The sequence below is a fragment of the Drosophila simulans genome, chromosome X (genome assembly GCF_016746395.2).
Source record: "Drosophila simulans strain w501 chromosome X, Prin_Dsim_3.1, whole genome shotgun sequence".
Taxonomy (NCBI): domain Eukaryota; kingdom Metazoa; phylum Arthropoda; class Insecta; order Diptera; family Drosophilidae; genus Drosophila; species Drosophila simulans.
Window position 1 is genome coordinate 8,003,068 of NC_052525.2, and position 14,518 is coordinate 8,017,585.

At 43.3% G+C, this 14,518-nt stretch overlaps 4 protein-coding genes across 6 annotated transcripts; 1 reads left to right on the plus strand and 3 right to left on the minus strand.

The window, feature by feature from the left end:
• Window positions 1-2,355: 2,355 nt before the first annotated feature.
• Window positions 2,356-3,221, minus strand: LOC6740028. 2 transcript variants are annotated; one of them, XM_016180862.3, is made up of 3 exons: window positions 3,080-3,221; window positions 2,730-3,011; window positions 2,356-2,671 (listed from the first exon to the last, which is right to left on the minus strand). In XM_016180862.3, the coding sequence occupies exons 1-3, from the start codon at window positions 3,152-3,154 to the stop codon at window positions 2,456-2,458; spliced, it is 573 nt and encodes a 190-aa protein (XP_016038535.1). In that variant the 5' UTR covers window positions 3,155-3,221; the 3' UTR covers window positions 2,356-2,455. The 2 variants fall into 2 exon arrangements, with proteins under 2 accessions (XP_016038535.1, XP_002076912.2); XM_002076876.4 differs by having other exon boundaries at window positions 2,727-3,011.
• A 485-nt stretch (window positions 3,222-3,706) lies between these two features.
• On the minus strand, window positions 3,707-6,139 carry LOC6740027 (mitoguardin). Its single transcript, XM_002076877.4, has 3 exons — window positions 5,578-6,139; window positions 4,323-5,516; window positions 3,707-4,261 (listed from the first exon to the last, which is right to left on the minus strand). The coding sequence occupies exons 1-3, from the start codon at window positions 5,650-5,652 to the stop codon at window positions 3,953-3,955; spliced, it is 1,578 nt and encodes a 525-aa protein (XP_002076913.2). The 5' UTR covers window positions 5,653-6,139; the 3' UTR covers window positions 3,707-3,952.
• Window positions 6,140-6,337: 198 nt separating this feature from the next.
• On the plus strand, window positions 6,338-10,110 carry LOC6725442 (bleomycin hydrolase). 2 transcript variants are annotated; one of them, XM_016173613.3, is made up of 5 exons: window positions 6,338-6,608; window positions 8,226-9,049; window positions 9,104-9,579; window positions 9,645-9,765; window positions 9,824-10,110. In XM_016173613.3, exons 1-5 carry the CDS (start codon window positions 6,605-6,607, stop codon window positions 10,037-10,039), a joined length of 1,641 nt encoding a protein of 546 aa, XP_016038537.1. In that variant the 5' UTR covers window positions 6,338-6,604; the 3' UTR covers window positions 10,040-10,110. The 2 variants fall into 2 exon arrangements, with proteins under 2 accessions (XP_016038537.1, XP_016038538.1); XM_016173614.3 differs by having other exon boundaries at window positions 8,415-9,049.
• Window positions 10,111-10,499: 389 nt separating this feature from the next.
• LOC6725443 (uncharacterized protein F58A4.6) lies at window positions 10,500-11,570 on the minus strand. The gene is made up of 2 exons (XM_002106423.4): window positions 10,952-11,570; window positions 10,500-10,889 (listed from the first exon to the last, which is right to left on the minus strand). Exons 1-2 carry the CDS (start codon window positions 11,333-11,335, stop codon window positions 10,617-10,619), a joined length of 657 nt encoding a protein of 218 aa, XP_002106459.1. The 5' UTR covers window positions 11,336-11,570; the 3' UTR covers window positions 10,500-10,616.
• Between the last annotated feature and the right edge of the window lie 2,948 nt (window positions 11,571-14,518).

A 14,518-nucleotide genomic window follows, 5' to 3' on the forward strand; every position in this document is an offset into this window, starting at 1 on the left:
AAAACAAAAACTAAAGAAAGAAATACTCACGTTAAACATAAAATAACAAACTCTAGATGTTTTGGCGTGCCTTCACCCATAAATAGGAAAACGAAATGAGATACGATAGCCAATTGTACAATCATTGAAGAAATAGTACTTCCAGACCACAACAGAATCCAAAATCTTTGTACATACGCAACCAAAATTGATGTTTTCCAATTAAACGTGAATTGCCCCATTCGTACAACAAGTTCAATTTTCATTTGTGCTTAAAACATGAAACCAACTTTCATATCGTTCAACTTATGCATAATCAAAATAGCTAAAACGAAAGTGAAAGGGAAATTACATATTATTAGTGAGAAATATCAACATTTCTTTCCCTCTATTTATTTATACATATTTTTGGTCTACCGTTTTTTTTTTTGATTAATTTTTGTTTTTTTTTTTTGATGATTTAATTTGCATAAACAAAATCGAGAAATGAAAATGCCTTTAGGGAACAAATAACTAGCGCGGAAAGGAAAGAGATAGGTTTAAGTATAAAAAGTGAAGGATATTGAACAGATCGGAGCCGAAATGTATTTTTTGTGTATGCGAATATGTGAATAGGTCGACGAAGGCCGAAGAACGTGTTACAATTGCAAAATTAACTAGCCACTAAGCTTTAGTCTTAAGTTAGCTGACAAACTGAATACTAAATTGTAAGCCACAATGCATATATAGCGATTAAGAATGAAAATGAAACAACAAAAAAACAAAAAACAAATCAAATCTAATGGAACCTAACGAGAACATAATTGTAATTTAAGTGTAAATAAAATAGTTGTTAGCAAATCACAAAACAAACGAAAGCAAGAAACCAACAATAGTGTAATGTCTTCACGTCTAACTGCCTTCGAAAGATTCAAGAATTATTGAAATTTAAGCAAGCCCACATTTGAATGCGAAGTAGTATTCTCTTAAAACACGACTGCAAATTGCTTCACTTCAACCTTGTACTTTCAACACATTTTTTGTTAGAGCAACAACAGCAACCAACAACCAACAATTAACAATTAACAGACAAACGGACAAATTGACAAATGGACAAATGGACAAACGGACAAGCAAACGGACAGACAAACGGACAAATAGATCGAAAAGCCTAAATAAGTGTATTTGGTTTCAAGAACTTTGAAAAAGCAAAACTTAATATTAATATAGTATACAGATATATTTTTGATTATTATGTATTTAATGAGAAAAAAACAATGAAACGATAATGATAATGATGCAAGTATCGATGATAACTAAGTGAAAACAAATTGAGAAATCAAATAGCATAATTCTGTTTTTGTTTTGCCGTAAAGACTGCATTATACCAACAATTAATTATATACAAACATAATAAATAAATAACTGATAAATGGGGCGATTAAGCTTTGCACTAAGCAGAGAACAAAACGGATGGATAAACATTTAAAGCAAGCATAAAACAAAACAACAAAAAAACACAAAAAAACAAGAAGAAAACATGGAAAATAAAACCAAGAAACATTTATTTATTAGATCCTAAGTGAAGACTACGATTTGCTAGCGGAGATCAAGTCAGGCCAGAGCGGACCTTCAAGGTACCGCGTCCAATACGAAAAGCAAGATGAAATTACCTTACCAAAACGTGCTAGCCCTCGAAAATCCGCCATTATCTCCATGGTGATCGATTATTCGGGATGGGGCGAGTCTACAAGAAAGTCTATAATAGGGCGAGAATCGGAGTAATTAGTACACTATATATCGTATGATAAATCAATTACCAACTAACTGGCTAACAAAACACGTATATCCACTAAGATTTATAGTTTTCCCCCTAATCCCTGAAACTAATTCTAAGTACATAAGTTGCGCAAGCAAAACGCTAAGAAAAAGAAAACCTAAAAGTTAGTTATATACACAAAAGAGGATATATGGATGATGAGTGAATGGCGGTAGGTAAGAAGAAAGGATGAGCGTTTACTTTGGTTTTGAGATTGTTTGCCGCAGCCTCGCATCTCGAGCAATATATATTTGATGTACCAGGGCTACGGCGAAACTGTGCGGTTTTTGAAAACGTCAGTTTTGGAATAAAAACCAGAACTGGCGTTTTCAAGCATCGAGCCTCGTTTGTCTTTCAATATTTAACAAAAATCACACACACACACACAGATACACACAGAAAGAACTCATTTGATGTATTTAGTTTAACGTTTAGCCCCTATTTTCGAGGAACGTTAAAGAATGCCTTTCCTGAACTGCAGTCAACACTCAAATAAGCGACAAACAAACAAATTGAGAAAAGAAAAAAGAAACCAACCAACCAAATGAAAGCAAATTGTTTGAATAAAAATCAAATTACATAAAACCCAAGCGCATTTTTATTGATTCGATGAGGAGTAGCTGCATATATCGATGGGTTTTTCTTTTTCATAAAACCTTGATTATGGAGATACGATACTTAGTAATTCAACGTCGGCTGTAAACAATGCAGGAGCAGCTCCTGGATGGAATGGGCCAGGTAGAACACCACTGAGATGCCGGTGGCGATTGCGATGTAGTACAAGTGGTAGACAACCAACTGGTTGCACCGCACATCCGTGAATGGTTCACGCTGATGGAGAGCAACGGTGACCATCACCAGGAGCACCGATAGCAGGGATCCCTTCAGCATCATCTAGTACAGGTAGTTTTTTTTAGTATGTGAATGCTTTGATATCCATATTAGCTACCACATTGGCGGTGACCAGGCTGATCTCAAAGTTGCCCAGGTACTTGGCCCGGATGAGGAGCGTGGTGGCGAAGGAGTAGAGCAGCGTAAACACCACTGTCCAGCGCAAGTGCGATAGCTCCTGCCGGCTAAGATGCGCTGCATCCGGATTGCCCACGATGAGGGTTCCATGGCAGCGCACGTCCAAATCTTTCGCGGCCTCCAATTGCATGGTCACGTCAACGGAGGCGTCCAGTTCGATGTGAATAATCTGGTTGAGCATGTGCAGCGCCACGAAGCAGGAGATCTGTTTGGGTTCGAATGGCGGAGCAAACTGAGCTGGACAGGATTAGAAACTAGAAACTAGGAACTCACGAAGGCGACAAGGGAAAGTATACCGCAACCGAGTCCCAGGCTCTTCCACATTGTGCTCCACCGAGTCGATGGCATAGACTGCCGTCTGCTGAAGATTACCTTGCAGTGGGCAGCCCACTTCTGGCTCTACACTGATACCCTATATAGCTAAATAATGGGCTACGGCATGTTCTTTACTCAGCATCTGACCACTATATTTCACATAATTTAGAGTTCATAATTTTACAAAAATCATTTCTATGGGGGATACTAGTTAAATTTTAAGATTTATCACTGGAAGGAAGGAACGATTGGTTGTTAGTCGAAAAAATTCCCTATCTGTTTAATTGGTTGGTATCGATTTGAAAAATATTGAAACATTAAGGATACTTGTCTATATCAATAATCTCAGATATATTTTTTAAGTTTTACAGTTCAGTAGGATTTAAACAAAACAGCCAACTCCTTTCAACGGTCTTAATGTCATAAAATAACTAGTTCATGTCTGACTCTCAAATTTAGTATCGTTTGTGCGTGGTTATTTGAGTGTGTGTACTATATGTATCACTGAATAACATAGTATAACAGGGTATGCAGCGCGTCTGTCACCTGGATCCACTCCACCCATGCAATTGGAGGCATTGCAGCTGGATTCTCGCTCGGAGCGGGCGGTAAACAGTTTTATTTTACAAATGTTTTGGCGACTTAAATGCAGCTTATTCATACAATGACGATGCGTGGATTTGGTGTACGTGTGGCTGGATGTATGTGGCTTTAAAATTAGTCAACTTGTGGAGCATTTCTTAGGGAAACTACCGAACCAAATGGCTTTTGTAAAAAATATATAGAAGGGGAGTCCAAGAAGTATGGATAGAAGGCTTAAGTGAACGCCAGTTACTGGCTAAACTTCACGCCAATGTTGTTGACGCGCGTCTGCATGTGCTGGAGCACATCCTGCGAGAATTCCTCGATGGTCGTGAAGCGGCTCTTTTGGAAGCTGAAGATGTCGCCCAGAAAGGCGAGCAGCTCCTCCCGAAAGTAGTGGCAGATGTCGCGCAAGTTCTCGTTGGGCCCAAAGAAGCCCCAGGCCATTAGCGGTGATATCTGCTCGGATATCACGTAAAAGTGGGACATGAACCCGTTGGGAAACTTAAGCATCCGCTTCTTTGCCTTCAGCACCGACCACACGGCTGTTGTTAATGCCTGGAATTAAAAGACCATAGGGCTTAACATTTGGCCTCGACCTAAAGCTGAGTGTACCTACCGTCTCTTTGAATCCGTTGGATAGCCAGCGATTTTGGACAACCGCTGTGACGCTGGCAGGCGGAGCATCTAGATCCTTGAACGAATCGAGGATAATGAAGTCCAGACAGATGTCGTAGAAGGTCATCGCCTTGACATTGCGCTGCTCCAGCTCCATTTGGATGCAGGGCCAGTTGTTGCTATCGTGCAGATAGTTCACCATGTCTTCGTAGCCCACAAGAAACTCCTTGGTATCCTTATCGCCCAGACACAGCAGATCAGTGAGAATTTGCCGGCCAGCATCGCAGATCCACTGGCCCACCGCGGGATCCTTGAAGAGGAACTGAAAGGCCAGCCGAACGCAGTGCAGCTTGGCCAGGTATTCGGTATCGGTGCTGCAGTGCATCAACTCCGCCCGAATGGTGCGACACGGCACAGTGTACTCATCGTGGTGCTTCAGGGCACTCTGAAATAGCGGATACTCTTCGTACGAGGTCTCGATAAAGCCGTCGAACTCACGCAGATCCGCCACCTGGTCGAGAGCGGAAGCAAAGCTTTCCGCGGAATCAAAATTCGGATCGGAACCAGCGCGACTGAGAACGCTGCCCGATTTGTGCGACCGCCGATCGTCATCGGCCTCGCCCGCCTCCTCCTCGACCTCGTCAATGGAATGCTCCTCGCGGAACAGCACCGAGCGCTGGTCCAGGAAGAGCAGTTCGCTCTGCTCCTGCAGCGTGTAGGCCATCTCCAGCAGATTTTGGATCTCACGACAGAACTCCGAGTCCTCCGCCGTGGTCAACAGGGCGGGCAAGCCGCCGGGCGAGTAGTGTGCCGCCAGGGCATCCTCCCAAAAGTTGATCACTGTGTCCAGTGCCTCCATGCCCATCATGCCCAACTGTTGGGCCGTCAGTTGTGTGACTACCGAGCTGCCAGGACCGGCATTTTGTACGCCCAATACACCAACGCCAATCGAGCCGGACGCCATGGACAGGCGATCCGAGTAGGCCAGTGTGGAGCCCACAGGACTCCCCGATCTTGCCGAGGCCTTAGATCCGGCTATCGAGATTAGATCGTTTGGACTGCGCATGCTGTTGCGGTTGCGCCGACCCGTGTACTTCCTGGCTCGACGAGGCGGACGCGGTGGCTTGCGACGCCGCAGAAATCGGGAGAGCACGCTCATCAGGGCCACGCCGGCGGTCAGTGAGAAGAGCACAACCTGGTGGGGATTTGGAGGGTGATTAGTGAAAAGTCTGGCTACTTAAGTTAGCTAAGCTCACCTTTGTGGTGGTGGAAACGCGAAATGGCAGCAGACTGCCCCCGCTGCTCCAAGATGCCGGCATGACGCGCTGCATCCTGCGGCTACGATGACTACGCCTTGGATACTGTGAATCTTTCGGGATCGAGATTGGGAATGGTGTGAACAGCAAGGATTAGTTGGGTGCTGATGCTGCGGATTGTGCTCGTGCTTTGAGGTTAGGCCTCCGCGCCCACTCCTCGATGCCCGCTCATCGGCGGTTGCTATCTTGGTTTTTGTTTTCTGGCGCGGCGTTGACCCTGCGCTCCATGTGCGGCCGCCCTTTGGAATGCAGCTGCAGAACGGCTGGTTGCTTTTGGGGGCTGGTCCAAACGCTGGCCTCGTCGCCTGGCTGACACGGAACGGGGTCACCACGGATCAATTTTACGTTGGAGTCTCAGTCTACTGAATCTTATCAGTGGCAACTTTCACTTTTAGGCCTGAAAACAACAAAATTGCATCACAACGTTTTACGAAGAGAAGAGCACGGCGGCAAAAGATCCAGCTGTTTGGGGTGTTGCCATATGGGTTTTTGATAGGCCTAGGCTTAGGTCAAACGACGCTGCCAGATCAACAGATCGATATAACAGTTACAATTTTATTTATAAATCAATACGCCTATATTTATGGAACATTTATGAAATTAGGTGCATTAAAACAGTGTAAAAGAAGGTTCATAAAGAAGTTGGTATGTTGACGGTATATCGTATGGCAAGCCAATGTGGTATTAAAAGTATATTTTTTCGAAAGCCGGATGGTATAAAAGAGGGTTCATTGTATGGTCATACTATTAGGAACAAAAAAAAACACTCCACAGCAAACCAAAATAAAATCAAATTAAAAAGAATTATCCAAATTGCGCATAGTACGATTGCAGTAGCCAGAAGTCAGAGTCAATAGTTCGGAAAACTGAAGGACATCCAAATTTGGGTCGAGCAAAATTCGAAGTGACCTTATAAAATCAAAACAAGTGTAAAGCCACAAAAGAAAGGAGAAAAAAATCATTAAATATGTGTAAGTTAATAAACGAAAGGAAGAGTCTTGCATAAAATGCACGTACTTAGAGTGATAATTAACAACTTTTAAGTGAAATTAATTTCCGGCGACATTCTTTATTTGTTGTTGCTGTGGTGTGCGGCTGTGTGTGTGAGTGTAGGAGGGAGAAAGAGGGAGAGGGATGGAAGTTTTGCTGACGCCCCAGCAACAAAAACAAATTAAAACCAGACGAAAGTAAAATTTCACCCAAATTTTTGTTTGTTTTTTTTTCCTCTCACGTTTTTTGTTTGTCAAACTGGACAAACAGGTTTTTGTTTTTCCTTCTTTTTGGTTTGTTTAGATTGTTTTTGTGCCGGCTTTCCGCGAAAGCTGTTAAAACGGCACTTTGCCTGCCCTCTCTCTTCGTGGCCTCCTCTTCCTTCTTCGTTTTCCTCCGTTTCATCGCTCCCCACCCGCTACATGCATATGTGTGCACTTATGTGTGTGCTAGTCCCGTTAAACTGGTTTTGCTTAATTGCATCGCCCTCTCTTTCGCACGTAACGGTTTAAATAGGCATTTCTTGACGGCTTTTAACCCGTATCCCGTCAGCTTCGCTTATCAGCATCACCCACACACACACACGCATGCACAGACATTTTTTTCAAATACCTGGTAGTGTGCATATATGCTGATAAATAATAAACACAAAGCGCAAACAGAGAGTAAATGGCGAAAGGAGCGAGTGAAAGAGATGCGGAATCCAAAGTGCATAATGGTTATGCCCATGTTAATGGCCCCTGCTGCAACGCAGCTGTTCTTTTTGTTTCTCCTACTCATTGCATTTCTGCCTTTGTGAATTCGTGCCACGCCCACGTTTTCTTTGATGGGGGCGCAGCCCCGGAAGTTGGCCAAGTTGAAAATAATGCAAGTAATGCCCAATCTTTGCCAGATTTTCATCAGATTGCGTCACAAGCGTTCTATTTTGGATCTGTAGGATTGCTTTGCATCTTTAGGATGCTCTTTTGGATCTGCCAACTCTATATATATATATATACCGTCTTATCGGGATTATCAGAGTTATAATAGCATAACGTTCTGGAAAGTTTGGAGCCATTATCTTAGGATTTTGTTATCACATCCAATCTCCTTGTCGCCAATCGTGCTACAGACCTCGTTAAATATTTAAATTGCTTTTGTTTTAACGCAAAAAACATCTGTGCGATGCAAAAAATATGCCATTCCCGTTCAATTTAATTGCCAATTTAAATGTTGAACAGTTTCAGCTGTGTTTGTCGTTCAAATTGCTGCGATAAATGTTTTTGAATTGCAAATTCCTAATATTTCATTTTCATTATTACAAAGGAAATGTGCAGATTTTCTAAAACAAAATTAGATTGGCTTTCTTTTTCTGTCAGTTATTTAACTTATTTGTGATAGCAACTCCTATACCCAGGTTTCATTATGAATCTACGGATCTACAGATCCTGACGAGAAGCGTAAGTCGGTTTCTGCTGTCAAAATTGCTTTTGTTATTTGTTTAATGTTTGTTTCGCTCTGAAATTGGCCAAGATCGCCGTCGATTTTCTTCCTTTACCTGGACCGTCAACACAAAATTATCGCTTTCGGTTTCTTTTCTGGGTAACCCGATCCTCCAGTTTGGGCGGTGAGGCGGTCAGTGACGCAGATCAAGATCAATTCCCCGAAACTGAGTCAAAATCCAAATACGTATCGCAATCGAATCCTGAATCCGAAGCAGCAGCAGGAGCCGGCGATGTACTATTCAAACGAATACGTTCGAACTCACACAATATCCGGCGAACGTTGCCAATCCCATTTACTTGCAGCTGACAACAACAGCGGATCCGGAGGAGGCGGTGGCGGTAACAATAATAGTGCCAATAGTGGTAAGAACTCGACGCACATGATCAGTGAGACCAGTGCGATCACCAATCAATTGTTGGAAAAATGGCGGAAAAACTTCTACAGCGAACCGAAGAATCTGCTGGCGCAGAACGTCTGCTCACGCGTTGATCCGTTCGATGTGTGCCTGTCCAGGAAGGCGCTGGAGACCACCAATCATGTGTTCAACTACAAGGTGGAAACGGAGGGCAAGCCGGTGACCAATCAGAGGAGCTCCGGCCGCTGCTGGCTGTTTGCGGCACTCAACTGCATCCGCCTGCCATTCATGAAGAATTACAATCTGGACGAGTTCGAGTTCTCGCAGGCCTTCCTCTTCTACTGGGACAAGATCGAGCGTTGCAACTACTTCCTCAACAACGTTGTGAAGACGGCACAGCGCGGCGAGAAGGTGGATGGTCGTCTGGTGTCCTTCCTGCTACTCGATCCCACCTCCGATGGCGGCCAGTGGGACATGCTGGTCAATCTGATAACCAAACACGGCCTCATGCCAAAGAAATGCTTTCCCGAGAGCTTCAGCTGCGAGTCCAGCATACGAATGAACGCCATACTGAAGAGCAAGGTGAGCAAATCGGATTATTTATGGGTATATAGAAAGTCTAACTATCTATTTTAGCTACGGGAGTATGCCCGCAATTTGCGCGTGCTGATGGAGAAGAATCCCACGGAGGAGGAGATCGCCTGCAAGATCCAGGAGCAGATGGCCGAGATCTACAAGGTGGTGGGCATTTGCCTGGGCATACCCTCGGAGACCTTCACCTGGGAGTACTATGACAAGAGCAAGAACTATCAGTCAGTCGGACCCGTCAGTTCGCTGGAGTTCTATGAGCGTTATGTTAAGCCGCATTTCAACGTGGAGGACAAGGTGTGCCTGGTCACCGATCCTCGGCCGACGAGTAGCTATGACCAGGCATACACTGTTGACTGCCTGGGCAACGTGGTCGGCGGTCGACCCGTTCTGTATAACAATCAGTCCGTGGAGCTGCTCCTGGCCGTTGTCACCAAGTCGCTGAAGGCCGGCGAAGCCGTTTGGTTTGGCTGCGAGGTCAGCAAGCGATTCGCCTCCAAGCAGGGCATCGAGGATGTGGATGTGTGAGTGTCGTAGACTCGGGTTATTTGCTAATCTAGCTTTATACAACTGACGATTATCCTTGTAGCCACGATTTTAAGCTGGTCTTCGACATCGACATACAAACGACATTCTCCAAGGCAGACCGCCTGATCTACGGCGAATCGGCCATGACCCATGCCATGGTTTTCACGGCCGTCTCCGTGGATGTGAGTAGCACCAATCCCAGCCTGCAATTCGTTTGCTAACCAACAATTTGAATTGCAGAAGAGCGGCGTGGCCCAGAAACTGCGTGTGGAGAACTCGTGGGGCGAGGATCGCGGCGAGAAGGGCTATCTGGTGATGAACGCCGATTGGTTTAGGGAGTTTGGATTCGAAGTGGTCGTGGACAAGAAGTACGTGCCCGAGGATGTATTGCGCGTGTTCGACATGGATCCGATCGTATTGCCTGCCTGGGATCCCATGGGTACGCTAGCACAGTAGGTCCAGGTCGCCATCTAGACACACCCAACACACTTACACACACACACACCCACACCCAACACACACACACATATAAATACATATATTAAAATACAATATATATAAAGCTTTACGAGCAGCAATCTTCGAGCAGCATCCAAATGAGTTCGAGTTACCGGCTTTCAGTTTTTATGTACATTATTTTGTTCGTTTTCAAGATCCCCCGATCCTCAAGGAGGATGATGTGCTCGTGCACAAGCAATATATCCGCGTCCAAGTCGTCCCACAAGTCCTTGTCAATTCTGTACAACAATAATATTGTGTTTAGCGCTTAGGTAAAAAGAAATGTCTCAGTTCTCCCTTCCACGGATTACGTTTGATTTTTAGCAGCGGGCAGTTGAAAATATATATATATATACAAATACGAACGAGAAATAAATGAATAATGTAAATGCATTTTTTACGTATATACAATTACATATTAAATAAATAAATTGAAAAATATATTTGACTTTGCTGAACAGAAAATGGAAAACAGACCATATAATGTACAATTCTTAGATCTTTGATCGAAATAATTTGCGCTTCCAGGTTCAACTTAGTTGCCTCCCTTTCGCAGTCTTCGCTGCTCGTACTCGTAGCTAAGTCGCCGCCAAATGCCCAGACACATCCGCATCAGGCGCACATCCTTCTCGATGTTTTTGCTCGCGAACTGGTACTGCTCACGGATCAGATGCTTCGCCATCCGTAGTTGACCCCGCTGGATCAGGGAAATGCTGTAGTACAGCTTGCAGCGCGTCTGCAGGAAGGGATCACCGAGTCGCAGGCCAATCTTTAGCTGCTGCAGCGAAATCTTGCCGGCCGTTTTCGCCTGCAAGTGGGTTGGTTAATGGGTGGGATAAGCATGATGGATGCACGACCACGATCACTTACACATCGCTCGAACTGCTCGCCAAGGGCGGAGAATCCGCCGCCCAGTGTGGACAGCCAGGACATGAGGTGCTCCACCTCGATGCGCTCCCAAATCGTGTGTGCCAGCATGTCGGCGAATCTGTAGTCAATGATGTCCTTCTGCGGTTCCTCGAATTGCAGCCAGACCAGCTGGACGCCATGGTTGCGCCTGAGGCTCTCGGCAAGCACGTGCTGGTGCAGGAACTCGCGTAGGTAGTAATTACCATTGATGGCGTCCACATGGATGCACAGCCTCCGCAGCGGCTTGGATTTTGGCCAGGCGTCGCCGGCTTCTGGATTTGGACGATTGTGGTAATGACATCGCTGCCAGTAGTCGGAAACGCAAATGATAAGCGAATCCGACATCGAAAGCGTTAAATTTGAAAAAAAAAAACTAAGTAAAACCTAAAGGCTACTAGGTAAATTCCACAGATTACTGGGTCACCGGTGGCGGTCACCAGCTGCTCTCGACTACGTTTCTGTATATGAACTGTCTTTATTGTACTATGATTGCACTTTTACTAATGTTTATTAATGTTTTTGTTGAACAGAAATGTTAATAACAAAAGTGTGGCCACCGTATAAGCGCCAAGAAAAGCTGCGATCCAAGTGGAGGCGGCACTCGCCACTCGAAAGCTTTTTGGCGCCAATTTGAGTATCGCAAAATAGGGGTTTTTTCGTCATAACTTTGCAAAAAATATGCGCACAGCCAAAATAATTACTGATTTTTATTGCTAATTAGCCAATCTAAAAAGCCATATTACACTTTCGCTGTTTTACGCAATTTAAAATTTTTCACAATTTTTCGCATTTTTTGTATCATCAAAATTTGCAAAAAATGTGAAAAATCAAAAATTTCCAGGCTTGAATGTCATTCGATGGGAAATTTTGTAACGAATCCAGCGAGGTATGCCATATTCGATCAATTATTTGTTAAGCTAGGCGGAAAAAACGGATTATTTGTGGACAGAAAATAAAAAAAAACAAATTTTGCCAAAATATCGTTATAACCGTTGAGTTTTTTCATCATTACTTGGCTAAAAATGATCATATAGCCAAGAAAATAACTGCTATGCACAGCTAATTACCAATGCTAACGAACTGTATCACTTTTGTTTTTAGATTTAGAAAAAAAAATTTTGCCAAAATTTCACATTTTGGTAAGGGGTAACATCATCAAAATTTGCAAAAATTGCGAAAAAAATAAAATTCCCAAATTTGAATCCAAATCGATTGGGAATAAAAAAACAAGTTCAACGAGGTATGCGAATCCATTTTTGGACAATTATTTCCCATTTTATGAACAAAATACGCCAAATCATCTTCTAGAATTGTGAGCACAAAACAAAAATTTACTGAAAACTTCAATTGATCGAAATTCAAATTGAAATTGCGTTCCACACCTATCGACGATTGCAATCCACTCGCGGTGGAAGCCATTTGGGCGCGTCATTCAAATGGTTATGGCACTTGCAATCGCCATTTAACTTCGAAAATTGTCCAATTTCACACACAGCGTGTGTAATAATTCCGCGTGAAAATAACTCAATTTCGCCGAAGTGCAACTGCATCTCTGGTGAGCCTTCAACATGGCCATTATCATTATCAAACAAATGTTTCGCCCCTCGATTGCTCAGTGCCAACACAAATCTGTTAGCAGTTGGCAATAATTGTGCAGCCAGCGGCAGCATTGTCCCCACACGTCCCCCCCCCCAAAAAAAAAACCCATTTCCATTCATGATTTGCCCTTTTTCCCTACCACACCAAGCCATTTCATTTCATTTCATTTCCCATTTTCCCTTCGTTTTCGTGGCTATTTTTGTGCGCTGGCTTTTATTGTTGCTGGCTATGTTGTCATCGATGGCATTAATTTTGGTAAGTGCGTCCGCCTATATCCTCTGCATCGGGCTCCTTCCTCCATATCCTCCTCTTCTTCTTGCTCTTTCAACGCACGATCTTTATGGCACGACATTTTTGTGAATTATGCGCCCAATTTCCGTTGAATCGAAGAGGCCCTTATGTACATACATAAATCCCCACACAATTCCTTATACGCATTGTGTAATATTAATTGGTCACAAGCCATCAAAATATAATTTGCACCAGCCAAAAGTGTCATTAAATTTATTTGACAGCTGCCATACACTGGCATGGTTACCCATAATCATTAAGATTCATTTATTTAAATAAATGTAGTGAATAAAAGTACAAATTATAAGTACATCATATTTGTAGAGGCCATGAAATTGTTGAAAAGTTTGCTAGAACATTTCCGCATTCGCTGCTGGAAATGCAGCAATAATTTTCGAAATTGGTTTGCAATTTTATTTCATAATTTTCACGCTTCGTTAAATGACAGCAACATTGTTGTGTGTGCTTGCTGCATTTTGAAGCACGTGCGCCAGATGAAAAAAGTGAAGAGTTTCTTGTTCGAGAAAAAAAAGGAGGAAAAAGGGGAAAATCCGTAAATATCAAGGGGCAATGACAGATCCACGGAAAGATTTGTTTGTGGGCGTGTCAGCAATATGTCAAAATTGCACTCGACAGTCGCGCATGCGTGCCCACAAAAGGGATGACCCGTGTGCCTCCAGCTCCTCCAGATCCCCGTATCCCTATCCCTCAGCCGCATCCTACGGTGATCATCCTTGATCTCTTTCGTTGCCTTCGGATCTGGTCGCTCGTCCACTTGAGAAGGCGAAACTAAGCGGTAGTCGAATATGTGATATCCTGCAAATGCTTTAATGTACTACAAAATAGAAATTCATGCATATAAGAGCTATGTGTATTTAAGGAACCTAATCTGTGTACCAATACCCCCGATATATGTATATATATCCTATCCCGAGGAAACCTAAACAAAGCCTCAAGTGTCGGGCACCAACAACAACAACACTAGCTAGCGGAAAATGCAGGAAATCCAAGGAGGAAAACTCGTAGAGCGGAAAATTGTAGGGAACAACATAAACACGGTTTCACTTTCAAAGCGATTAGCCACGGATGCGCCTCGTTTTTGTATCGAAAATCCAGAAATGACAACAAACACAGACACACTCGATAAGGAAAACAGTGTTGCCAAGCAGCACTGAGAAAATTATTCAATTATAAGTATGTAGATTCATTTAAGATATTAAAATTAAATATATGCCAGCTTCCTTCTTTTCAAATCCTTGCTGGTTAAAGTTAAAGTGCGATTTAATGTTAATAATATGTTTATGCGAGGTAAATGTTTTGTTTGCTGGTTTAAAGTTTATTTTTTCTTAAAGTTTATTTTTCAGAGCTTAAATGAAAAGGATTTTCATAACTATTTAACTGAAAGAATATTTTGTGGAATAATTCGAAGTTTTTTAGAGTGCCTGCTGGAAAAAGTGAGCAATTCGACACCAAGCGAGTGATGGAAACGACAGGCGACACACCCTACAACCCAACAGCAAATGACACAGATGTGTGTGTGTGCGTGTGTGTGAGTGTCTAGAGTGGACCTACCACAGCGCCGCCGTGGGCAGCAATAAATATTCAAACTATTCACGTTTTACAGTGGCAGCAAACTGA

Bases quoted from the DNA above. Each gene is read 5' to 3' on its own strand.
- LOC6740028 (XM_002076876.4), bottom strand. From the start codon at position 3,154: ATGCCATCGACTCGGTGGAGCACAATGTGGAAGAGCCTGGGACTCGGT. The intron at 3,012-3,079 runs GTGAGTTCCTAG...GAACCCAAACAG, and splicing joins TACTTTCCCTTGTCGCCTTC to ATCTCCTGCTTCGTGGCGCT. The intron at 2,672-2,726 runs GTAGCTAATATG...TACCTGTACTAG, and splicing joins GCCTGGTCACCGCCAATGTG to ATGATGCTGAAGGGATCCCT.
- LOC6740027 (XM_002076877.4), bottom strand. From the start codon at position 5,652: ATGCAGCGCGTCATGCCGGCATCTTGGAGCAGCGGGGGCAGTCTGCTG. The intron at 5,517-5,577 runs GTGAGCTTAGCT...AATCCCCACCAG, and splicing joins GCGTTTCCACCACCACAAAG to GTTGTGCTCTTCTCACTGAC. The intron at 4,262-4,322 runs GTAGGTACACTC...TTTTAATTCCAG, and splicing joins CCAACGGATTCAAAGAGACG to GCATTAACAACAGCCGTGTG.
- LOC6725442 (XM_016173613.3), top strand. The intron at 9,050-9,103 runs GTGAGCAAATCG...TATCTATTTTAG, and splicing joins ACGCCATACTGAAGAGCAAG to CTACGGGAGTATGCCCGCAA. The intron at 9,766-9,823 runs GTGAGTAGCACC...TTTGAATTGCAG, and splicing joins TCACGGCCGTCTCCGTGGAT to AAGAGCGGCGTGGCCCAGAA.
- LOC6725443 (XM_002106423.4), bottom strand. From the start codon at position 11,335: ATGTCGGATTCGCTTATCATTTGCGTTTCCGACTACTGGCAGCGATGT. The intron at 10,890-10,951 runs GTAAGTGATCGT...ACCCACTTGCAG, and splicing joins GCGAGCAGTTCGAGCGATGT to GCGAAAACGGCCGGCAAGAT.